The sequence below is a fragment of the Haliotis rufescens genome, unplaced genomic scaffold (assembly GCF_023055435.1).
Source record: "Haliotis rufescens isolate VD_foot unplaced genomic scaffold, xgHalRufe1.0.p SCAF_9, whole genome shotgun sequence".
NCBI lineage: Eukaryota > Metazoa > Mollusca > Gastropoda > Lepetellida > Haliotidae > Haliotis > Haliotis rufescens.
In genome coordinates, this window is record NW_025964383.1 from 10,128,423 (window position 1) to 10,155,738 (window position 27,316).

Genomic DNA, 27,316 nt, shown 5'->3' on the forward strand with positions numbered 1-27,316 from the left:
AATAAATTATTATTTGTGTGTATAATTTAGCTTTTAAATATGTCAGAATTTGAAACGAATGTGAAACTTGGGTTTATGAGATTCAACAAGTTTGACCATCAGTATGTTATGTAATGTATTTCACATTTTCTCTACTGTCATCTTAATCAATTAAACATACTTGGTTGATAAAACTTATTACCCCTTCATAGTTATTAAGATGCGTTGCACATATCGTTAAACAATTTCCAGTGAACTCTAAGCAACAATTTGAATGTGTAATGCTATGCATACATGTGTGTGTGTAAGAAGTAGATTATATCTAATTCATATGCATTTAGCATGATTGAAAAATAATTTTATCGCCCAAACTCGCCAGATAGTTCGTGAGACATAGTTAGGAGATTGTGATTTTAAACGTGTCTTGTCTTTGGTATGGACATTGTCTTGGATTAACAGCCGTTTCAATTGTTGACGATAATCTTAAACTTTCTTCAAATAAAACATATATTCTGTAACAAGGACCGGTGTTTTTTTTTATATCTGTTCAACCCTGATCTAGTGTATTACACGGTCGGGTCAGCAACGTTGGATATATGTTTATAACGTACCCGCTACATGGACAACAAGGGTACTTTTGATATTGCCGTTTAGGTATTAAGTATTCGTATGTTGCAGTATTTCAATATACTGCATAATTTAGCGTGACACATAGCATTTCGGTGGTCGTATGCAAGTCGTTAAAGGTCGGATGATAATGAATAGAGCATACAAGTTTATAGCTGACGTCAACACGCTATAGAGTACACTATCCTGACATAACTATAGACAACGTTACATACACATCTTATCTTGCAAGAATGGAGTAATTATTGAGGAAGTACAGAATAACCTAACATGTTCTCCCATCGTGATTCAGTGCCATTTCCCAAACAAAATGAAAACAGATCTCATTTACATTGTTTGATAGTTGTATCGGATGTATGTAAAATTTAATAGTTATTTATTTGTACCTGGATTATGGATGTCAACTTAAGAAACGGAGACACGGTAAAGCAGTGTGTTTCAGATAGAAAGTATGTGTGTTAACGCTTGTCCAGACTGCGACTTTAGACTACAAAAGCAAATGTGTACTAACAAGGCGGGACACCGTGTTTGAGTGGTCATAAGGTGACTGCTGTCGCAGTGTGTTTTCATAAAATAACCTTCACATACCCTTGAGTAAACTGATCTTCTCCATTTAATTATAAAATGTAATGAAGTTTTTTCAATGCATGAATTAAATTCACAGGTGTATGCATATGGAAGATGTTACCAGTCCAGTGCATGACCAGAAATATTTTTTCCGCTTACTTGTGTTACAGGCGAAGGTAAAAGAGCTCATCAATACAGGTTTTCAACACTGTTATGCTTTCCCTACATTTCTTTACAAAGAATATCGATTTCAAATGACTGTTTATAAATGCGCATGCATAGAGTACTCCCTCTGAATACCGAGTAAATTCTATAGATAGCATATAATTTTGTGAAATTTCAAATACGCTTCAGTTACTTTCATTGTTTAATTTTTTGAACCGGTGAATTAATGAAACTTATTAAGTCGATATACCAGTATGTACATATTATTATGTTTATCAAGAAGGTCACTGACTAACGTTTCATTTTTAAGAAATATAGGGGCGGTCGGGTAGCCTAGTGGTTAAAGCGTTCGCTCGTCACGCCGAACACCCGGGTTCGAATCCCGACATAGGTACAATGTGTGAAGGCCCCGCCCCCGCCGTGATATTGCTGGAATATTGCTAAAAGCGACGTAAAGGCATACTCACTCACTCCAGAGAAATGAAACCTTATTAAGAGGGAACTAAATGTGTAGTAAAAACGTGACTTCGATATTACATTTCAGTAAACACATCTGAGGAAACTGCGATTAGAAACTGGATTCGACTGTTCCACCTACGTCATCGCAGTGTCACAGCTAAGGAGACTGCAGGACGCATCCCTGGTTTCAGCGGGATATCGGACCAGATAGTCAGTCAGGAAGGCTGGAATCTGACCCAGAAGACCAGTTATCGTCCCTGTTTTGCAACAGATCGATCGACAGCGACGCTTGCGACCTTACAACCTTTGAAAGTGAGAAACTGGAGGCGAGTGTGGTTTAGCGATGAATCACTATTTCTTCTTCACGGGCGAGATGTAAGACAACGTGTTTATCGTCGTCGAAATGCGCGTTTTGCCCCACATTGTGTACGTGAGTTGGACAATTTCGGTAGCAGAAGTGTCATTGTGAGGGGTCCATATCCTACACCACGAGATCTGACTTGGTTGTGGTTCAGGAAAATTTGACAGCAAATCGCTGCTTGATTCAAATTCTTCAACCTCACCTTCTTCCCATCATTGACCACCAGAGGGGAAGGTTTCAACAGGACAGCGCTCCACCGCAAACAGCTCGTGTCACGGCAGGCTACCTTCACAATGGATACATCAACGGCTTGCCCTGGCCGTCGAGATCTCCAGGTCTAAACCCAATCGAACACCTGTGCACGTGGGATGTCACAGACGCTCCCACAACTGGCCAACGCGTTCCAAGCAGAATGGCGCAGAATTCCGCAGGACATAAGTCGTACACGTATCCAGTCAGTGCCGAGGAGATGCAGAGCCTTCAAAACTTATGGACAATGAACAGTTTTCAATGCTTTTGTACAGCGACAACAAGCGACTAACGAGCGCCAACATTTCCTATTTGTATCTATGATATTAAATCAAATATATCAACTTTATTTATAAGTACAATAAATTTACTAAACATCTACCAGTGCGTTTCTTTTTTTGAGTGAGTAAGATTTTATGCCGCTTTTAGCAATATTCCAGCAATATCACGGCGGGGGACACCAGCAATGGGCTTCACACATTGTACTCATGTCGGGAATCGAACCCGAGCCTTCGGTGTGACGAGCGAACGCTTTAACTAAAGGGCTACCCGACCGCCCCTCTTCTTTTGAAGAGTGTATATATATATATATATATATATATATATATAAGAATCATGTCTGGTTCAACAATTTTATTTCCAGGTTTCTATTCTCAACTATTATTGTTTCACATAACATGCGTAATGTAATTGTCTCTCTCGATTGACACCTGCAATGGGAAGGGGATATTTTGAATAAATTATACTCAATAATTAGTTGCCATATTGTCAGACAGGTGCGTTAGTTCCCACAAGTGCTACACTTGAGATCGGGTTATTTGTTTGTTGTGGAACGATTTGCTAGACAACACGATAACAAGGGGTCAAAATAGTTATTTGTCTGCCAGATGGCACACACGTTTGATAATTAAGGCTTTTGTAAGCGACCTCGTGCTTTAACTAGAGTTAAGGGTAAAACTGTACTTTATTGCACTACACATGGGGGTTGAGCAAATGTTCTTTCTTAAACATATAACGTTGGTCGGTTGTAATTACAATTTTTGCATTTTGTTTTTACTGATTTGCTTTAGCACTGAACAAAATCATTCATGTTCCTCGACGTTTTCGCTTGGAAGCCTTTCGATGCGCGACAGACAACACTAAGCCTTTCAGTTTGTAGGTGTGTATGTTAGTCAATGTATGAAGTGTGGTTCACTCTGGCAATTTATAAAAATGTCTAAATAGTTCAGTCATTTTACAAATTGTCTTCAAAATATGTCCTTTTATTTAACAGATTGACTGGCAATTATTAAGAGGTTCAAAAAAGCTTAAAACATCACAATAGACTATCTATGCTCGTATTAGAGGCCATACAATATAGAAATGGGCTTTGATTTTCGTTCTCTTTTAATCCTATCATTTTCTGTCACTGGATGATGAAAATAAACATCATAATGTCTGGAAATCGTTATCATAATAAATGAAGGGAACAGTTGTTTAAGTCTATTTGTAAAATAACTTAATATTTAGGCGTTTAATAAATTGCCAAAGTGAAAATATGTCATTTTACACATTGACTGTAACAGATAAGCACGAAAAAGTAAGCAATGCTCGCGTTAAATATTTAGTTTGTGTTACAAGTCAAAATAGTGTTAACGAAAATCTAACAATACCAAGCAAGTGACTTATTTATTCTACCCAAAAAATACCTACATTTCCTTATTATTTCGAAGACAAAACTTTTTAGCAGCTGTTTTTCAATTTGGTGATCAATGTGACGATACGCCCTTATACCATCAAATAAAAGCGACAAATGCGCTTATGGTTGGCACAACACATGTCGCAAACTAGTCGATATTTCTGGGATATCACGCGGGCACTCAATGAAAAAAGACAATAACAGAGGCAACAACCACTTCCGGCGAATTGCAGTGCTTGTTCAATATGTAAATTGGTCTTATAAGGTGACCTCTTGACATCGTAAGTTAGTAAATGATTATTTTTACAATGCAGTTAAACAGTTAGCCACTTGGGGAAAAATGTTGTTTTTAATAATAATAGTTAGTTAAACATATGCGTGAGGAGGTGTGATGAATATACTTTGATGAGGGAGTACTTTATACAGGGAAATAATCCCGATAAATGACCTACCAATGAATCAGTGTTGAGTTATGACTAACCAACAGAATATCACTTCCGCTTTGTTCCGTTTAAACGATTTCCGTTAAAATAATTTTTAAACACACACACACCCACCCACACACGCACGCACGCACGCACGCTCGCACGCACGCACACACGCACACACCCACATATACTATTATTACCGTTACGTCAGTTTAAAACTCCTAGGCTTGCAGAGGAATATTAAACTTTTACTACTGCGCGTTGCAACATTTGATATCGAAGGCCACTCAGTGAGATTCTATTTACCATCCAGGGTAATTCTTCCAACTTTTTCAGCTTCTTGTAGTAACCGTTGTCTAAAAATGTGCAGTAGCAACCACCTTCGGGGTCATAGAGAATAGTGATCACCTGTGAAAACACGTTTTGGTGATAAATGGTTTTATTCTTCGTATGAAAATTCTGTAACAGTTGCTTTGAAATACCGCCCTTGTCATGTCATGGAAACTATATGCCCCAACGTATATGCCCCAACGAATCTAAGACGAGCGGTCAAAGGGGGATAACTCTGTGAGTGCAGCTGTTACCGTGGCTATTCTCACTCAACCCTTCACGTGAACGAAGACACACTGTTGAAAAAGTGCTAATGACCAATATTTACTATTCACCCACGTATAGATAGAGAATGTGTAGAACACACAGGCGTGTGGTTTGGTTGGTGATTGGGTATTGAGTGTGTCTGGGCATGTGTGTGAGTAGGTTAGTGAGAGTTGGTTGGGTGATCAATCTTACCTATAAACCAACCTTATCAAGACACCCGTACCTCATTCGTGACGAGCCAACGCTTAAACCACTTTACCCACCCCTCGAGACATGCGTCAAACAAATATTTCTTCTGAGTATCTCAACACAGTGATATATACCCATGTACAAGCACCTGTACCCAGATATATCAGTTAACAAAATGACTTGATTGAACAGCCAGTGTAAAGAAGTATGTTAAGTTTGAGCACATAAAATATCAACAAATAAAGTTGGAGGTTATTGCAAATGTGCAAAACTTTTGAAGTTATAATTTTCTGTGTCACTTGTATATATTTAGGAAAATAATTTATTTGACTGTTTTAAATTTATTTATCGAAATAAAGCATTAAGTTGCTTTTGTACTTTAGGAACGCAGTCCTAGTGCTGGGCTGCCTTCGCACATTATATTGACCCGCCACGGCACAACAGTACTACTGTTATATACAGGCCCAATGTAACTTGAATGGACTACTAGTTATATCAAATAATAAAGTTTGTACGCTTTTCATGTTTATGTGTCATGTGACATATTCTATCACAATTCGAGGACGCTCGCGCATAGACGTCTCACCCGGAAGTGACGTGTATAACAAGGAAGGTAAACTCACAGGTAGGTGTGTCCAGTATTGTCGCGACATAAATGAGTAAAAGTGTCTTGATAAAGATATATTGTCAGTGTAAATCAGCGTTATAGTAAATTATATATTCCTTTTGGCCTTGATATAAGTTTACACATTCGAGGAATCGGAGCAATCAAGTAAACCTTTCATTTTCACTCCCAATTCAGACGCCATTCCTCGAAGTATATTATGCACGATACATACGCTATAACACTTACAAAACACGAACAACTTTACCTAAAGTTGTGAAAATTAAACAGTGTTTTAACACTGGCACATATTAGGGATAGAGACTTTCCGCTTCTTTACAAGGATCAACCTGTAACCTGCTTGTTGTGACTTGACTGATGTCGGCTTTGTATTGAACACTGTCGTCGACTACATAGTTTGAATATATTCTATTAGGTAGGCAAGCTACATGTAGGACGGGTTATTTATAGAGATTTAACTGTGTTGGAGTTCAATGAGATATTTATTCGTTCAGGGACTGTGGGTATTCATGTTGGTTGATCAAGGTGCACGAGTGTCGGGCGCAGTGAGTTGTGTACGCTGGTAGATAGCACAAGGTGTTCACAGAGTAAATAATGTTTCCTGATAGGTAGTACAAGAAGAGGAATGTACGGGTGGAGTATATAGTGTATGATGGTAGGTAGTACAAGAAGAGGGATGTACGGGTGGAGTATATAGTGTATGATGGTAGGTAGTACAAGAAGAGGAATGTACGGGTGGAGTATATAGTGTATGATGGTACGTAGAACAAGGAGAGGAAGGTACGGGTGGAGTATATAGTGTATGATGGTAGGTAGTACAAGAAGAGGAAGATACGGGTGGAGTATATAGTGTGTGATGGTAGGTAGTACAAGAAGAGGAATGTACGGGTGGAGTATATAGTGTATGATGGTACGTAGCACAATGAGAGGAAGGTACGGGTGGAGTATATAGTGTATGATGGTAGGTAGTACAAGAAGAGGAAGATACGGGTGGAGTATATAGTGTGTGATGGTAGGTAGTACAAGAAGAGGAATGTACGGGTGGAGTATATAGTGTATGATGGTACGTAGAACAAGGAGAGGAAGGTACGGGTGGAGTATATAGTGTATGCTGGTAGGTAGTACAAGAAGAGGAAGATACGGGTGGAGTATATAGTGTGTGATGGTAGGTAGTACAAGAAGAGGAATGTACGGGTGGAGTATATAGTGTATGATGGTACGTAGCACAATGAGAGGAAGGTACGGGTGGAGTATATAGTGTATGATGGTAGGTAGTACAAGAAGAGGAATGTACGGGTGGAGTATATAGTGTATGCTGGTAGGTAGTACAAGAAGAGGAAGATACGGGTGGAGTATATAGTGTATGATGGTAGGTAGTACAAGAAGAGGAATGTACGGGTGGAGTATATAGTGTATGATTGTACGTAGCACAAGGAGAGGAAGGTACGGGTGGAGTATATAGTGTATGATGGTAGGTAGTACAAGAACAGGAATGTACGGGTGGAGTATATAGTGTATGCTGGTAGGTAGCACAAGGAGAGGAAGGTACGGGTGGAGTATATAGTGTATGATGGTAGGTAGTACAAGAAGAGGAATGTACGGGTGGAGTATATAGTGTATGATGGTAGGTAGTACAAGAAGAGGAAGATACGGGTGGAGTATATAGTGTATGATGGTAGGTAGTACAAGAAGAGGAAGATACGAGTGGAGTATATAGTGTATGCTGGTAAAGGTAGTACAAGAAGAGGAAGATACGGGTGGAGTATATAGTGTGTGCTGGTAGGCAGTACAAGAAGCTGAAGGTACGGGTGGAGTATATAGTGTATGCTGGTAGGTAGTACAAGGAGAGGAAGGTACGGGTGGAGTATATAGTGTACAATGTATGCTGGTTGGCAATACAAAAAGAGGGAAATACGGGTGGAGTATATAGTGTATGCTGGTGGGTAGTATAAGAAGAGGATGATACGGGTGAAGTATATATTGTACGCTAGTAGGTAGTACAAGACGAGGAAGGTACGGGTGGAGGATTAGTGTATGCTGGTAGGTAGTACAAGAAAAGGAATATACGGGTGGAGTATATAGTGTATGCTGGTAGGTAGTACAAGAAGAAGAAGGTACGGGTGGAGGATCAGTGTATGCTGGTAGATAGTACAGGAAAAGGAAGAGACGGGTGGAGTATATAGTGTATGCTGGTAGGTAGTACAAGAAGAGGAAAATACGGGTGGAGTATATAGTGTATGCTGGTAGGCGGTACAAAAAGAGGAAGGTACGGGTGGAGTATATAGTGTATGCTGGTAGGCAGTACAAGAAGAGGAAGGTACGGGTGGAGTATATAGTGTATGCTGGTAGGCAGTACAAGAAGCTGAAGGTACGGGTGGAGTATATAGTGTATGCTGGTAGGCAGTACATGGAGATGAAGGTACGGGTGGAGTAAACAGTGTAGATAGATAGTTTCCCTTTGAACTATTCAACCGGTCAGTATGACTTTCTCATATACATGGCTATGGTTATTACAAAATCGGCATCGACACCTCCTCTAATCCAATGTTGAGAGATGTGATCTCTTTTCGTTTTTCAATTTGACCGATACAAAAGAGCAAAAGAGAGATAAAATAGGTGAATTTCCAATTTTGTGTATCACACTCTACTTGTAACCGTCCTCATGAGCGATACAGCTAATTCATTGGTCCAATGCAGTCTGACTGGCGGCATTTCAAGGTTTATACAGTAGTTGATTGTGAAATATGCATACACATGACGACCCCCATGACTTTATGTTTGCTAGAGCATTCACCGCATCATAGGAACCATGTCCTGTTGACATTCAATGTCACCAGAATCAGAAAGGCAGTCTAGAAAACGTTCTAACAACCAGTATCAATATTCAATACTACAATACCACAACATGTGTCTCCAGGAATCTTGATCTTTATGTATTCAATAATCAGGTGTAATGTGATTGCCTGTTTTTAATTCAAATACATCATGGCTCAAGTGTTAGTGCTTAGGTTTAGCCCATTTATTTTCGTGGAATGATTGTGTCATTATTGATAAATAATGTTCGTATTATTACAATGTTATATGCAATGTTCTCGTTGTAATAGAGACAATGCTATTCTTTGTTTCAGAATGGACACCTCCCCGAAGTGTTCTGTCTGTCAGCAGCAGTTTACCCTGAAAGGTCCAGTCCCCTACTTACTGCCTTGTCTACACGCTGTGTGTGAGACATGTGTGACATCTGTAGCTGGCGGTGTGATATCATGCTCTACTTGTCAGAGGCAGGTCAACCTCACAGACACGAGCCTCCAGATGGATGCAGTCAGGCAGAAGAAAATACTCCACCTGACAGTCAAACATCGCCCCACAGAGCTTCTCTGTACACATGAAGATGACGGCAACCAGGCTGTGTGTTGGTGTCAGGAGTGTGAGGAGTTCCTCTGTGAATACTGCCAGAACTTGCACAATGGTTTTAAGACTACCAGGCGACATGTTGTTGAAACCTTTGGGGATACAGAGTCAATCGGCTGGCATGCTGAACCTGTTTGTCACCTTCACAATCCTTACCCACTTGCATATTTTGACAAAAACTGCAACATTTCAATTTGTGCCAAATGCAGGATTGGCGAGCATGCCGGACACGACGTTGAGATTTTAAAAGTGTCTGCTGATGCTGCAAAAGGACGGATAGAACAACATGGGAAGAATGTGACTGCACATCATACTTGTCACCAAGCATATTTGAAGAGCGTCAGCAAAGTCGTAAATGACACAAAGAAAACAAGTAGTGCTCTTAAGCAGGTCATCCACCACACTTTCCATTCTCTGAGGACACAACTTGATCAAAGAGAGAAGGAGCTGTTCATAGATCTGGAGAATCAGACGAAGCAGGAACTGTCAAAGCTGCACACTGTACAAGTTTCCTCTGAGGGCGAGAGTAAAAGATGCAAGTGGACCTCAGACTACATCAGGACAGTGCTCAAGTATGCTTCAAACTCTGACTTTCTCACACTGGAGAGTTCGATACAAGACACAGCGAAGACGCATCTCAGATCAGTTCCACCAGAGACACACATTGCATCGGCAGCCAGTTTCACCACAGGGGGCCTGGAGAAATTGAAATCCTACATTTCTGACTTTGGGTCTGTCAATGAAGATGGATCAGCAGCTCAGGCACATACACATGCAGGTACTTGCTTCTTACTCTGGCGAAAGTTCATTTTGTATATGAAGATTGATTGAAGCTTTGAATAAAACAAACAAAGAGTAAGTATTTGATAACTTGGCTTTGAGAAGTTGGTAGAACACGAAAACATGAAATTAACTTTTTTGATTGATTACTACTGAATACTATGTTATCGTATTGAGTTAATATGTCATTTCAAACAATACAGAAAATGTGTGTCTTCTTGTTGATGTTTAGTTTAAGATGGGTTGATAATGAGCTATCTATACATTATCAACAACACCTCAGGGAAAAGTCAAATAGTTCATCGGTTTGTAACAGTTGTGTGTATTTATTGTACAGATCAAGGCACACAGACAGACGATAGCCATCTAACTGACCTGGAAAACAAATACAAAGATGTAAGTATTCTCATTCAGCAAACGTGTGTAGATACGAATCGTTATTTCTGATGTATCAAATCCAGCATTTCACGATTGACTTGGTACATGTCATGTTCGTAATAGTTTGTACATTAAAGTGACGCCTGTACCTCATATTCAAAACAAACCTACTGTTATGTGATTCTTGGATTTTCTTTTGTTCTAAGCTGAAAGTGCTGGAGGTAGCTGACGATCCAACGCCATTGGCAAGTTTTGGTAAGATACGTTTCATTGGTTTGAAAACAATAACAATACAAAATAACGAAGCTATGTATAAGCCTTTAGTTTTCATGCTATATTTCCCAGGCTATATTTTCAAAAGCACAAAATGCCAAACCACAAATAGGTTTGAATTATCTTAAGATTACCTTGTAAGCTTTTTCAAAATATGAATTTGAATAATTCAATTTTTCACAGATTTGAATTTTCAATTTGACATGATATTATGATATTTGTAAAATAATGGTTAAAGATCTAATACACAATGAATGTCAATCAGTGGTGTACAGCAGTTGAAGGGGGATTAAAGTTACATTGGGATTTTTCTTTAAACCACTGTAGTTATTAAACGGCCCCAAAGTTGTCTTGGCAGATATTTTGTTGTGTACAAAGATGGTGTATTCCGCTCGTGAAACCAACACAGTTCTCAACATCTAACTTAATGTTATATATGTGTGAGCGCATTTATGTTTGTTCTTTTATCTAGAAATTGTTTTGCAGATGCGGGTGTTAAAACCTACACTCTGAAAACAGGAACGAGGACACCGGTGACTCTGCAATGTGAGTACAATCAGATGCGTGCTTGGCCGTGTTCCACACTTTACATGTTTCGTTGCTCGCCCTTAACGGACAGGATAGGTTACTGGGTGAAGCGATTTTTCATGGGCGACAGGGCACTGCTGAAAACGTTTCACGAAGTATGAAATGATTGGTGTATCACTGAAATCCACCAGGTTACTGTGTGTTGTAATGTTTCCATTTCCTTAACACAAGGCATGGAACAATGAACTGTGTCTTGTGGTGTTGACCATCTTCTGAACACAGAAGATGGCATGGGTGTACTGATGTTATCCACCATTTTCAACACAACACAGTACTGGGTGCAGTCATGTCGTCCATATTCTGAACACATGATAATGTGTGTAGTGATGTTGTCCCCCCTTTAAACACAGGGCATGGTACTTGTTGTAGTGATGTTGACTGCCCTTTTGCCACAGGTCAAGGTACTTGGTGTAGTGATGTTGTCCGCCCTTTTACCACAGGGCATGGGACTTGGTGTAGTGATGGTGTCCGCCCTTTTACCAAAGGGCATGGTACTTGGAGTAATGATGTTGTCCGCCCTTTTACCACACGGCATGGGACTTGGTGTAGTGATGTTGTCCGCCCTTTTACCACACGGCATGGTACTTGGTGTAGTGATGTTGTTACACCCTTTAAACACAGGACATGGTACAAGGTGTAGTGATGTTGGTACACCCTTTAAACACAGGACATGGTACTTGGTGTAGTGATGTTGTCCGCCCTTTTACCACAGGGCATGGTACTTGGTGTAGTGATGTTGTTACACCCTTTAAACACGGGACATGATACTTGGTGTAGTGATGTTGTCCGCCCTTTTACCACAGGGCATGGTACTTGGTGTAGTGATGTTGGTACACCCTTTAAACACAGGACATGGTACTTGGTGTAGTGATGTTGTCCGCCCTTTTACCACAGGACATTGTACTTGGTGTAGTGATGTTGTTACACCCTTTAAACACAGGACATGATACCTGGTGTAGTGATGTTGTCCGCCTTTTTAACACGGACATGGTACTTGGTGCGGTAATGTTGTCCGCCCTTTTACCACAGGACATGGTACTTGGCGTAGATATGTTGTCCGCCCTTTTACCACAGGACATTGTACTTGGTGTAGTGATGTTGTTACACCCTCTAAACACAGGACACGATACTGCGTGCATTTCTGCAGTTCCTGGACATTTCTGGTGTCTGGTCGCATGGACGTTGTCGAGTTTCTCACATTGTTTCCTGAAGATCTATTATGAAAATCCAGTTTCTCTTTATGTCATTGTAAAGCCCCTGAAATGACTAACATATAATAATTGTCAGTTGGCAGATAAATTAATTTATTCATATGTTTGGTTATTATGTCGTTTTTGCGGTTTAGAATAGCTGGCAGATGTGTTTCCGACCGAACACAAACAGTCCATCAGGTCTATGTCGAGGGGTGCCCGGAAGGTTAGCCGGGCTAGGTGTCAAGACTCGAAGAAAAAATAGTCTAACTCATACAACCAACTGTATTGTAGACGTAACTACATAAGGGGAAGATGAGGCAGAATGAGAAACACGGACGAGTGTTTACACACTGAAATGCCAACTTATTTGGCGAATTCGATATGATGGCGCATGATCAAGAACTGATGAACTTTTTGCATACGGGGAGTTTCCCGATCTGAAAATAAGTGCAATGTATCCTTGACGACCAGGTTTAGAATAGGTCCCCAAAACTATGTTCCAATTCATAAGAGACGACATGAATATGACTCAATGGCCAACGGCGTTGGGCGTTGCACATGGTATCCATCACTGGGTTTTCGTTTTTGTTTTTTTTAAATAGTTTTGTCTTCTCGTTTCTTCTGTCTGATTCACCAGGCAAATTCAAACTGTCCCAATTTTCTATGTGCCTATTTCATATGAATTGAACTGACTTACCACACACGTGTGACGCTGTTTGTTTTGAAGACTTAAGAACCAGCCCCGCCCATGGGGACATTACAAAAATATTTTTTGGTGCAAGGCACCTCTTTGGTTAATGGCATTCACAAATGCTATATACCAAAATTTGATCCCTTGTAGTGTATGCTGTTTTAAGTGGGTAGCTTATTATTGCCCTGACTGACAGAGGCGTTAGATAGATAACACTCTTGTTACACTGAAATTGCACTTCATGACAACTAGCGAAGTGGGTGTAAACGTTTGACGATGCGGCCGAAAACAACTCTGGAGGAAGCAACGAGCCGGTAATGTCCCCGTCTGCAGGTTGGTAGATATGTGTGCACACGGCGCGCGCGTGTGTCCCAGAAGAGCTGACCAAACGAGATGCGTGTAGGGCGAGAAAACGTGACAGCGAGCAAGCCTGTCATATATGCCATTTAAACTGCGACACGGAGATCTCTCATCTGTTGCTATAGAAAGAGGATAACATGAGTCTTGGAAAACCAGTCGTGATTTTGTTTTGTTAAAACACAAGCCGTGATACTGTGTGAACTGAGGTTGTCTCCTCTTTAAACACAGGACACGATACTGCGTGCACTGATGTTGTCCACCCGTTAAGTTTCGTCACTAACAGCCACGGAGATCTCTCGTCAAGAGGATGACATGAAGCTTGGAAAACTAGTCGTGATTTTGTTCATCAACGACTTTAATGTGTCTCACTGGTACAAACATGTGCAAGACCTACCTGGCTTTCCCGACCCGTGAAGATCCGGGTTAGAATAGGTCTTCAGCAACCCATGCTTGTCGTATGAGGCGACAAACGGGATCGAGTCGTTAGGCTCGCTGACTTGGTTGATACATGTCATCGTATCCCAAATGCGTGGATCGATGCTCATGATGTCAATCACTGGATTGTCTGGTCCATACTCGAGTATCTACAGATCGCCGTTATAAAGCGTGGAGGGCGGTCGGGTAGCCTACTGGTTAAAGCGTTCGCTCATCACGCCGAAGACCCGGGTTCGATTCCCGACATGGGTACAATGTGGGAAGCCCATTTCTGGTGTCCCCCACCGTGATATTGCTGGAATATTGCTAAAAGCGGCGTAAGACCATACTCACTCACTGAAAATAAAGCGGGAAAGTTGCTGAGTGCGGCGATAAACAACAAACGAACAAAACAAAACCTGGTTCTCCCTTCTCAACAGGTATTGTAGCTGAACATGCTCTTTCAATATAACAAAGATTCATGTTGTATAATGGCTAAAACAAGGGCCGATAATATCATTATCTTTGTTAACCTTTAGAACTAAGTCTTAGCTCATGTGTCTTGTTTGTCAAATTACTGGTGCTAGTTTGTTTAATGTCAATGCTTTCGGTAAGATGGAAGCCCACACTTAAAACAATAGCATGTAAAGATATTGATGCGCTGCAGTAAATATCATACTGCATGAAGCAGTAAAAAAATATTTATCGAAAAATGTCCTCATATAATAAATCATTTCGCCTACACCGAGAAGAGAAGTGTAGAGAGAAGGCTGGAAATGGTTGATCATTGATTAAAGGTGAAAGTTTATACTTTAATTTGTATACATATTTGAATATTTACGGGTATGATTTGAATATGGATAACAAGTTCGTTCAGCTATTCCGCCATTTACAGTGAAATAAGCATATGTCATCAATTACGCTGTATGTTCACCCGTTGACTTAGATGCTAAATATATTTAAACCATGGCTCCTTTGTCCGTGGTCTAACTGACTGAATTGTTAGTTTGCCACTTGGCAATGACTGAACTTCTTTTTCCCTCTATCATTTATCTTGATGATAGAACAATTTCATGAAAAATGTTTGTCGCCAGCGGGATTCGAACCCGCAACGTCCGCACTGTAGGCTCACGAATGTAGACTTCTGCCACGGCGACATTGGAGAAAAGGAAGAAAATTAACAACTAATTATTTACGTACATCAGTACAAATTGTTGTGTCTACAAGTGTCTATTTCTGACTACTGACAGCAGACCAGCTTAACTAACAACATGTTTTCTGCAGTAAATATTTCATTGTCAATCCATACAAGAATTTATGTAAAACATTGAAAATACCCATACAAATACTTTCACAGTGAAATTATTTGTATTTTAGCCCCAATAACAATGAAATTCACAGACAGACGAACAAGACAGCCGATCGTTCAGTGTGGTGTTTTGAAACATTGAAACGAGGTTCACAATGAGCTGCTCCATTTGTTATCTGAAGACAGGAATTTGGGTAAACTGTAAACAAAATGTATATTTCCAGGTCCCAAACTACAACTGGACGCTGCTCGAGCCAACACAGACTGCTGCCACGTAACTACAGACGGTGAGCTGGTCAACTCGCCGCCCGCCACACGACACAGAGACAGCGGCAGGTTACGGAGACACAGGGACAGCGGCAGGTTACAGACATACCGCGGCATCTGTAGTTCCACCCCCATCCCCCTTACTCCACCCCCCTCTAATGTCACCCCTGCCCCACACACACCACGATACTGGGAGACCCACTCCAGGGTGGGTGTGCTGGGTGCGCTGGGTGGATGGTTTTGGCCTGTTGTCCTGGAGATGGGTGTAGGGGAGGAGAGCCAGGTGGACAGTGGGCAGTATGTATTTGTACAGCACCGCTCCTGGTGTGTCAGTGTAGGGAGCTGTGGCACACACTGGGGGAGTATCTGTACCAGCGTGTGTCAGCAGGGGGAGTGGGAGGAGTGTTACAGAAACACAATATCTGGCACACCCGGCACACAGGCCACCCTCCACTATGGCGTTGTGCTGGATGTGGGGAGGGGGAGACTCGCCTTCATCGATCTGGACAAGGAGATTGTTTTGGCCAAGTTGGATGTTGAGTGGAGGGAGTCTCTTCTCCCCATGTTTAGTGTTGGGGAGTCAGGTGTCGACGCAGTCAACATGAAGGTGGTCAGCGGGGTGGACATCACCATGACTGACTCCAAGAAGTCACTTATTTATAACGCCCTCACATAGGAAATAAAATAAACATGACATTGTGTAAACTTGTAAGTGTGACATATTTATTTAAACTGTCAAATGTAATGTGATTGTATTGATTGAGGCGGACATAGAAGTTACCTGTCTATGTGCTGTTTATGTGTACAAGAATGTAACAAGGTTAGCTAAATATGTTGTTTTCTACTTGACTAGTTTCTGTTGTGTATTAGAAACATTTTGCATCCTCACATGAGTATTGTTATGAATATGAATCTGCGGTAATCGATCAGTTTATCACACATTTCCTACATTTCTGGGAAATTGCACAACAAACAACTGAGTGCACAGATTCATCAAAAGTTGTTACAAATCATGAATTTGTTGACATGGTCCGATTCTTCTCTGTAATATAATTATTGCAGTTGTGCCACCACATTGCCACATTTGATGTTGGTGAAGAAATGGGATGAAAGTGATTGAAGCGGACATAGAATGTACCTGTGTACATGTGACGTGTGTACAGAAACGCAATCAAGTTGGCAGAATGTTTTCTCTAATTTTTTATTTTTTTTATCTTTGAAACGTATTTCGAATCTCCACATCCACACATTTACAGATTAATTGAAGCAGAAAAATAAGAACACAACCTTGATACAAGTCGGTAACAAGCGGAAATGTCATCCAATCAAGTTACAGTCTGTTAGTGGACAAGAGGCACGGGTGGCCCAGTCGTCTAAGGTGCCGCGATTCGCTGTGATGAGTTGCGTCCCTTGGGCACGCCAGAAACCTGTGATTGTGGGTTCGAATCCCGGTACGCCCCAATTATGTTTCTAGGTTTGTCAGCACCATACCCGTGCTCGTGGGTTTCACCGAAGTGGTAAACGTCTGAGACCTGCATCACTTCGGGCTTTCCTCCCACATTAAGCTGACACGCCGCGATATAACTGGAATACTGTTAAAAGCGGCGTTAAACCCAACTCACTCTTTCACTGTTAGTGGACATGGCCCTCAGTTTTCTCCGGTTTATGGAAACACCAAGTATGGAATCACTTGCAATTATCGTTTAACAGTGCATGTATAAAACATTGTATAATTCCGCTTTCTTTTGCGGTAAACTGACGTTCCGACACAATCTTGAAGCAACGTGTACGTCTGTAAAATAACAAAACCTCAGTAGAACTGTAAGTATGTGGAACATTGCCATGGATAATATACTAATCTTTTCCCTGATTTTTTCGCCTTAGCGACGAATTATATATGGGAACGGCTCAGTGATCTTGATCTTGAATTGGATATAATGCCGCTTCGAAATGTGTTTTATCATTGCGTGTCAGTTTAATATGGCGGTAGAAAGACCAAGTGATGCAAGTTTTAGATGTTTACAGCTTAAGTGAAATCCACGAGTTCAGTGCTGACCGACCAAGGGACTTAATCAGGGCGAACTGGGTTTCTTGCAGACAACGAAGGGGTGCCAAATACTGCGCAAATATTATTAAACATCCATTTCCATTTACCTTTAAAATTGCAAGCAATAAAACTGTCTGTTAAGTTGTTTGTTTGTTTTTATAACTAATATCTGGTTTTAATGAGATTGCCTGCTATCTCACAGTTGCACAGTTACAGCCAGCTAAAACACGATCTTTTGAGACTGGTAAGTCATTATAGGCGGATGTGGGTGGGCGGGGGTGGATTGACAGGGGATGAGATTGAGGTGGTGTATTGGTAAACATCCCTATTTTACGTAATATGTTGTTATGGCCCCCAAATAATGTAACATCTTCTCATGCCCCTCCCTATAATAAGAGACCAGTCCCCGCGTAATGTTCAAACATATATGTTTTCTTATTTGAAACAAATAGCACTGTCTCATTTTTTATGACCCCCTCTCACGCTCAATCTTACCAGCCCCCTCTCCCCAAGATATATGAGTAGTCCCTTTAGCAAAAACATCATTAAGATGTGGGGCTAAGTTTACAGTGTATGACACAATGTATCATGATATGTCACTGTTTTCTCAGGAAAGTCCGATTTCGTATTTTGAGAAGATTACGTATTCCCACTTTGACTCAATTCAGCCAACTGCTGTTTTCCTACTTTCACAATCGTGAGGGTTTGCCCAAGTTTCTTCCTTGTGAATAAACATCCCTGATTGTGTGTTCCCTGTGAAAATCATACTGGTATAACGGTAACTAAAAGAGACGTATTACAGATTACGTGTGCTGGATGGTATCTTAAGTGAGTTTACTGGAGAACTGGCTGCGTGTTTGGCTTTTTTAATTCAAGCTCTATTTGTGAGTATAACTCTTTGTTTAAAAATAGTCCTTTATTTAGTAATACTATTGAATTGAAAAGCAAAGAACCGGAATCTGGTTTAATAATAAACCTCAAGAAATTGATCTGTTTTTGCTTTTTTTATCCCTTGCGACAGCGTCTGAATATTACACCCAAGAAAAATAAATATTGCGCAATAGGACAGTTGGCTGAAGTGGTGAAAGGGAGACAACTCTGCAAGGACTGGAGACCATGCTTGAAACTGGGTATTTCCCATGTTGGTTGGTGAGTTTGTTGTTTAACGCCACACTCAGCAATATTCCAGCTATGTGACGGCGGTCTGTCAATAAACGAGTCTGGACCAGACAATCCAGTGATTAATATCATGAGCATCGATCCACGCAATTGTGATCGATGTCATGCATCAACCAAGTCAGCGAGCCTGACCACCCGATCCCGTTAGTCGCCTTTTACGACAAGCATAGTCGCCTTTTACGACAAGCATGGGTTTTTGAAGACCTTCGCCGGTCATATTTCCCATGTATTCTGTTTTCTATCATGAAAGAATTGAAATTGCCACGTCGTAAAAATATCTTTGTATGTACTTGCACATATCGAAACAAACATCAGTTGTGTGCCGCTGTTTCTCTCTATTTTATATTTTTATGGATAACGATTCTTTAGAAGTGAATGACGAGTATACTTCCTTCGCAGATGGTTGGGATATTTCCTGAACATCATTTAATGGTTGATTTTGATTCATCGTAGACGGTGGGGTAGCCTGGTTCGACTCCCCATATGGATACAATATGTGAAGCCAATTTCTGGTTCCCCCCGCCGTGATATTGCTGGAATATTGCTAAAAGCGGGGTCAAATTCAAATCACTCATTCTGATTCAACGAATGGCGTCGCATATGAAGACTCATGTCATAAAGGATAGCCATATATTTAGTTTTCATCATGTATTCAATAAAGCTGATATTCAAAGTTGATTTGTTTAAGTACTTCAAGAAGCGTGGTTCTATATGTAACCATTCTGATTATAAAGAGTGACTGCCGTCATATAACTGAACTGTTGACTGAGGCATAAGATAATATTATCCCACTCATTCACTCACTCACTTTTAACTCATTCTGTCACAAGGTAACCTTGTGTATCATTACCCCCGTGTTTGCGTCAGGCTAGGCTCACTCATTTACTCACTCATTTTTAACTCATTCTGTCACAAGGTAACCTTGTGTATCATTACCCCCGTGTTTGCTTCAGACTACCCTCACTCATTCTCTCACTCACTTTTAACTCACTCTGTCACAAGGTAACCTTGTGTATCATTGCCCCCGTGTTTGTTTCATGCTAGGCTCACTCATTCACTCACTCACTTTTTAACTCACTCCGTCACAAGGTTACTTTGTGTATCATTACCCCCGTGTTTGCTTCAGGCTGGGCTCACTCATTCACTCACTCACTTTTTAACTCACTCCGTCACAAGGTAACCTTGTGTATCATTACCCCCGTGTGTGCTTCAGGCTAGGCTCACTCATTCACTCACTCACTTTTTAACTCACTCCGTCACAAGGTTACTTTGTGTATCATTACCCCCGTGTTTGCTTCAGGCTGGGCTCACTCATTCACTCACTCACTTTTTAACTCACTCCGTCACAAGGTAACCTTGTGTATCATTACCCCCGTGTTTGCTTCAGGCTAGGCTCACTCATTCACTCACTCACTTTTTAACTCACTCTGTCACAAGGTAACCTTCTGTATCATTACTCCCGTGTTTGCTTCAGGCTAGGCTCACTTATTCACTCACTCACTTTTTAACTCACTCTGTCACAAGGTAACCTTCTGTATCATTACTCCCGTGTTTGCTTCAGACTAGGCTCACTTATTCACTCACTCACTTTTTAACTCACTCTGTCACAAGGTAACCTTGTGTATCATTACCCCCGTGTTTGCTTCAGGCAAGGCTCACCACTCCGTCATTCATCATGGGCATACTCCCTAAAGTTGTTGCTGCCACTGTACTTCTACTCAACATAGTTGTGGGGATCGGAGTTATCTGCCTTGTTGCGTCAAGAGAGGGCCAAGAACATAGGACGGATACGCATATCAGTCAGTCGAAAATATTCAAGCGACGACTTGAGCGGGTAAGAGTTACATTAAAGATTATCGCCCCAACTCGCAGAGTTACGCGCCCTTACTATGCCAGTATCCTCTGATTCCTAAGTTCTCCTCCATAAGGATCCATGGCCAGATACATGGTACTCGTCACTCATCAATGTGAACAAAATCGTCAATCATTAAGACGGTGATATGAGTGAAATAATGTTTAAAAAAGCAAGCGTTCATCAAAACCCATGTTGTCTCTATTCTGTTTCAAACATGTGGTGTATATCTCTATTGAAGTCCAAGATTGACATGACTGCATTGAAAAAGTGGCGTCTTTTAATACATGGTTATAAGCTTTGGTATGTTGTTTAACGCCGCAATCAGCAATATTCTGGACCAGACAATCCACTGATTGACAACACGAGCATCGATCCACGCAATTGGGATCGATGACATACATCAACCAAGTCAGTGAGCCTGATCACCCGATCCCGTTAGTCGCCTCTTACGACAAGCATAGTCGCCTTTTAGGGCAAGCATGGATTGCTGAAGACCCTTCTACCCCGGATCTTCACGGGTCATTGAGACCGCCTCCGTGGTCTTGTGGTAGAGCGTCCGCCGGAGAGCGGAAGGACCGGGGTTCGATCCGCGGCCGCGTCATACCAAACGACGTTAAAAGATGGTACTTGTTGTTACCCTGTCTGGCGCTCGGCATTAAGGGGCTAAAACAAGGACTGGTCGGTTTGGAGTCAGTATACTGTGTCTGCGTGGGATATTCATGTTAAACTGAGGCATGGTATCTCAGTGAGCTAGCACTATAAATCGGCATCAGTCCTGACTAGTACAAGCAGCCACGCAAACACTCACACGTACATGCACGTCACTATATAAGTGCAATAATCTTGGACGCGACGTTAAACCCCATTTCACCTCACCTCACCCCACGGGTCATGGTAATAAGCATGATGGCTTTATCAAGACTGATATGGGCACTGGATAATGGAACATAATCCCTCATTACTTCAAACGAATTCACCAACCCGAATTTGAATGCGAGATTTTCTAAAACTCCGTTTGACAATGCATCAATAAAAAGCTGGTCGAAAGACAATCTCATTAAAATTAGATCTTATTTCTCGCTACCGCTAAACAAAAGATCTGAGGACATACCATTAGGGGACACGTCAGAACGACATTTCACCCGACCAATCAGAGAGTCGCTTACCAGATCATGAAAGTGACATTCGGAATGTGATTTCTAATGATGCAATCTCGAAAACTCTAACACGGGGTATTCCGAACGATAGTTACGGGTTTAACGACTGAATCCATACAATCTAGACCATATATTTGCCATTCCAGAATGTTCTTTTGATCAGGTTTTGATCAATTTTTTAATCGAGAATTTGTCAAAATATGTTTCGAAGGGTAGTCGCCAATTTGAAATTAGTGCCGTAAAGCACGAGAAAGCTGCCTTCTGATTGGCTAATGTCGACTTCTTGTCATTCCTTCCATTGGTCGGTCTGACGTGACCCGTAATGGGATGTCCTCAGATCTTTGTTTAGCAATAGCGAGAACTAAGATCTGATTTTAATGAGATTGTTCGAAAATTTCCAAGCAACAACTTGACTTTGTAAGAGTTAAATTAAAGATTATATAAAAGCTACGCATCAATAAAATGCCTAACTTTCCGGGCCGCTTTATCTCGATCAATTCTCTACTGTAGATCTACGCTGAACATTCGGAGAAAGCCTGGCACAAGTTCGCCACTGCAGGAACAGGTGAGCATATAACGGCACACACAGCTGCCACAGACGCCATGATGGAAATAACCATTGAGGAAAACACACAGTATACATCATGCTAATTTAAGGCGGGCACGGATGGAACAGGCGCCTTGGACCACACCTTCGTTTTGTCCTGTGGATTGGAGCACCCCTGAAACAGTCAGATAGGGAAACATAAAATAAATAAAAAACTACATTTGTATTTTTGGACCGTTTTCTGATTTAAATACTAGGCCTATTGCAAAAATAAAATATAAAATCGTGGACAATTTTTCAGATACGATAAATTAATTAACGTTTATGTTTAACAAAAATGCAGAAAATATGTGGAGGTTGATTCAACACATGTCCCTCTTAGAGATACTGATGATACACTAAAAAAAACGCCCCCGCATACACACACACACCGTTTTTTAGCGTATCTTTAACGAAACAGGACCTCTTTCAAGCGGAATCGCCTCTTTTAAATGTACGTACATAAACACGGGCACGCCATATTGTAAGGCAAACGGTATAGACGATCGAGTATAGGAGTTGCCTCCCTGAGCGCCAGTGAAACACAAAACGAAATCACTTTCTTGGATTTGAAAGTCATTTGTAATCTTTTACAATTGATGTACAGGATAACATTTGTTTCTCTCTTTTTCGTGATGTATTATTTTTGCAAATTCTTTCATCAATATATTTACTGTGAAAAAACGTCTGAAATTTTATTTCTTTTCAATTTGTTCGTTTTGAAAGTGATACGAACTAACCGTCGCCAATGGGCCACAGTTAGCTGTGTGCTGTTGCGTCAATAAGGCGTGCCAGGAACCCTTGATCCTAGATCGAATCCTTGTTCGCCTTGATTTTATTTCTATTTTTGTCTGCACCCTTCTCGTGTATATGTGAACAGTGAATACAGGGAGTGCCGTTCCCAGTCAATCAACAGTCATCACCAGAACGAGTAGTTTCCGAACTATCGGGATTTCACGCTAATTTCAATAACGCATTCCTTTTCGCATTGACGCCATATCTTCGTCTCATTTGAAAACGCACTCACATACACACATATACACATATATGTTTAATTATGTATAAATATGTCAACCTGTTGCAGACAAGGGACAACCGAGTTCATCTACAGCCTTTCTGAATCTGCTGAAACCCATCGCATATTTCCCTGGACTTGACTTCACCAGCCATACAGAAGGTATACATGGACCCATGTCATATCACAGCATGCACACGGTGTCTTATAATGAAGTAATACTTTTATCATTGCATTGTAGATTATAGTGAATACTTCATCCCAAAGTTTGTTTCTTCAGATGGATACTCTGTGTGAAGCTACCTTTGTGAATAGTTAACAACCAAAAGTACTTGAATTCATACGATTTGGTGGGGCGGTCGGGTAGCCCAGTGTTAACGTTTAAAGCGTTCGCTGGTCACGCCGAAGACCCGGGTTCGATTCCCGACATGGGTACAGTGTGTGAAGCCCATTTCTGGTGTCCCCCGCCGTGATATTGCTGGAATATTGCTAAAAGCGGCTTAAATGGATACTCAGTCAGTCATACGATTTGGTTCTTTCAGATGTTTGAAATCATATTTTAGAAAGTACATTGTGAGAAGGTTTGACACTGTTTTACATTTCAACCCTGATATAAAAATGAATATGTTGTTTATGAAAATAACATAACCGTTCCCCTATCGCAATTTCGTGTTTGTGAAATTTCAAAGAGGCTTCAGTTACTTTCATTGTTTATTTTTTTTAACCGGTGAACTAATGACACTTATTAAGTCGATATACCAGTATGTACATATTATTATGTTTATCCATAAGGTCACTGTATAACGTTCCATTTTCCTGAAACATATAGGCGGTCGGGTAGCCCAGTGGTTAAAGCGTTCGCTCGTCACACCTAAGACCCGGGCTCGATCCCCGACATGGGTACAGTGTGTGAAGCCCATTTCTGGTGTTCCCCGCCGTGATATTGCTGGAATATTGCTAAAAGCGGCGTAAAGCCATACTCACTCACTCACAATAAAGCGGGAAAATTGCTGAGTGCGGCGTTAAACAACAAACGAACAAAACCAAACCTGGCTCTCCCTTCTCAACAGGTATTGTAGCTGAACACGCTCTTTCAATATTAATAAAATGACACCTTATTAAGAGGGAACTAAATATGTAGTAAAAACGTGACTTCGATATTACATTTCAGTAGACACATCTGAGGAAACTGCGATTAGAAACTGGGTACCTTTTGTCGGACCTGGGAGACAACTTTTGTACAACGGGATGAAGTATGAGAATGGCAGCATCATAGTTCCCGCCACTGGAGTGTATGCCGTGTACAGCCACATCAAGTTTTACACAGAAAGAAATAATCATGACGATGCTGAGTCTGATTTTCATCATAATATAACACGGTACAGTGCACTGAAGCAAGAGGAAGAAGCAGTATTGAGGAATGTCATCAGCGAGAACAAAAACAGCATCATTGATGGGTCAAGTCTGGAGAACTCCAGTGATGTTCATGGATTGGTGCAGCTGGACGCTGGTGATCAGCTGATGGTGAAAGTATCAGGGATGAATCCACTGAGACATGACAGGGACTGGCATTATTTTGGAGTATACAAGGCCTGACTTGACAAAAGGGTCCATGCATTTTTAGGGACCCCTGTTCGAACAGACCAAAGTATCCAAAGCTAGTGCTAAGGAGTGAATGCCCTTTATTTCAGTCACTGGCCCCTTACACAATCGCTATTTACATTGTACGTGAATGAAGGGAGCCCCAGGTAATAACTTCATCCAGATAACTAAGACAAAATTGTTATGGATGAGCAACTTCTTTATTACAATTGGGCGACGTTTACATTTGGCATCAACAGATATGCTCATATTCCTAAAAACGTCTTACGATTTTGAAGTGCTAAAAAAAAGATATTGCGCTGAATATGATAATGAAGTTGTAATATGAGAGGAGAGTAGGTAGAGAAATTAAAAATACGGGAAATTGTAATATTGTTTAGGTAATAGGGATTGTGTCAAATCAGTATAGAAAGGGCAAACCAGACACACACGGTACTCTGTGAGGGAAGTATACAATAGGCAAAGTCTCTCATAAGACCAACCTTTGTACCACCCCCAGTCACTAAACGGTAACCGGAACACCCGAAAGAGCAGAGAGAAATACGATGCATTTACTGATACTTGTGATAGATACATTTCAAATAAAACACTTCAGCGACCTTTACAGTCCTAAATTTGAGTTTTGTTTCACATTCTCCGACCATATCTGATGGTCTATGTCACAACATCTTGGGTTAGATAAAGACAAGAAATAGCTAACATTACAAACATCCTGATAAATTCATACTGACAAGAAGCCGTATTTGAATAATATATTCTTCACATTAACTGCCAAACAATTATATCCTTATTTGCCAAAGTCGGCTGATGTAGATAAATCTGTTTGGATATAACGTTATCTCATTGATAATGTAATCTAATCAAATATTTTACATACTGATTTGCTTGAAGTAGAGATCGTCCCAACTCTCCTAGGGCTACCTTTTTGGTCGGGACCTGTGAAGATTCCGGGGTAGAATAGGTCTTCAGCACCCCATGCTTGCCGTAAAAGGTGACTGTGCTTGTCGTACAAGGCGACTAACGGGATCGGGTGGTCAGGCTCGCTGACTTGGTGGATGCATGTCATCAATCACAATTTATTGGATCGATGCTCATGATAATAATCACTGGATTGTCTGGTCCAGACTCGATTATTTACAGACCGCCGTCATATAGCTGGAATCTTGCTGAGTGCGGCGTTAAACAACAAACCAACCTTTTGGTCGGACTTCTATTTAAATATGTAATAGTTTCAGAACACCCACATGCAATCTGTTTACATCAGTGTGATGGACAAAATCCCTTTCATTTCCATATGTGAAAAAAGGTGATACTGTACGTCACATTGTTTGGCAATCTTCCGGAGGCAATGGGGATTAACTGACTTTAAAAGTCCAGTTTCCATCCCTGCTGAACTAGGCTGGAATTTATGGGCTCGATCGTAGCACCGCCAGTGGCTATAACGAGTTATGTCCCTTATATGCCCCTCCTGTTGACCAATCAGATGACACATCTCATATGATATGAAGCATCTTCTTCAAACAAAATGGTGGCGCCCAGTAAAGGCGATCTGATCGATGATCAGAATCTATATTGTAATAAAACAGGTCTTACTTCCCAAAGTACATCATATCTCGTGAGCACTTAAAAACGTGAAAAGATTTGAAAGATATCTGTTGACGCCGTGTTGTTGGTACACATGCTTTGCAAATCCTGCAATCGACCGACATCTGCACGGCAGTTTACTTATCGGATGCCGACTTCGTTACGCGATTTTGATTGGATTGTGCATAGACCCGTTAGTCAAGCCAAAATAAAACGCCATTCGGCTAGGACGGAAACAGGATTTTTAGAGTCAGTGAACTAACTCCCATGGCTAGACAAAATGTGTTTGGCAGCATAATTTGAACATTCAAAAGGAAGTGGTAACTGTTTTCAAGTGAGTAATTGGGGGAACAAGCAAATCACCTCATATTATATATATATATATATATATTACGAATTAACACAAACATGGAAACGTAAGTATTTGTCATATAATGGTTAGGTTTCTTGGCAGCATAAAGCCAAGGATCGCTAAATACAATGTTTATTCCTAATATAGGACATTTACCATCCCCCAAAACCCTCGAGTGATAACTTGTCCCATGTCCAGACGTGATGCACGTAGCGCATTTCGAACGAAAATGCCGTAACCATCCGTTTGAGATACCGCCCTTGTCATGTTGTGGATGGAAACAACGGTGTCCTTGTAGAGCAGAGCATGGGCTATAGCAAAACTGGCACGGACGGTCAAAGGGAGCTAACTATG

At 41.0% G+C, this 27,316-nt stretch overlaps 2 protein-coding genes across 2 annotated transcripts; both read left to right on the top strand.

The window, feature by feature from the left end:
• The first annotated feature begins 9,055 nt into the window (after window positions 1-9,055).
• Window positions 9,056-16,261, top strand: LOC125377491. Its single transcript, XM_048391079.1, has 5 exons — window positions 9,056-10,110; window positions 10,450-10,508; window positions 10,697-10,745; window positions 11,250-11,309; window positions 15,543-16,261. Exons 1-5 carry the CDS (start codon window positions 9,234-9,236, stop codon window positions 16,259-16,261), a joined length of 1,764 nt encoding a protein of 587 aa, XP_048247036.1. The 5' UTR covers window positions 9,056-9,233.
• Window positions 16,262-18,414: 2,153 nt separating this feature from the next.
• Window positions 18,415-25,842, top strand: LOC124125939. Its single transcript, XM_048390589.1, has 5 exons — window positions 18,415-18,516; window positions 20,460-20,645; window positions 22,334-22,388; window positions 23,494-23,586; window positions 24,596-25,842. Exons 2-5 carry the CDS (start codon window positions 20,487-20,489, stop codon window positions 25,018-25,020), a joined length of 732 nt encoding a protein of 243 aa, XP_048246546.1. The 5' UTR covers window positions 18,415-18,516; window positions 20,460-20,486; the 3' UTR covers window positions 25,021-25,842.
• Window positions 25,843-27,316: the final 1,474 nt, after the last annotated feature.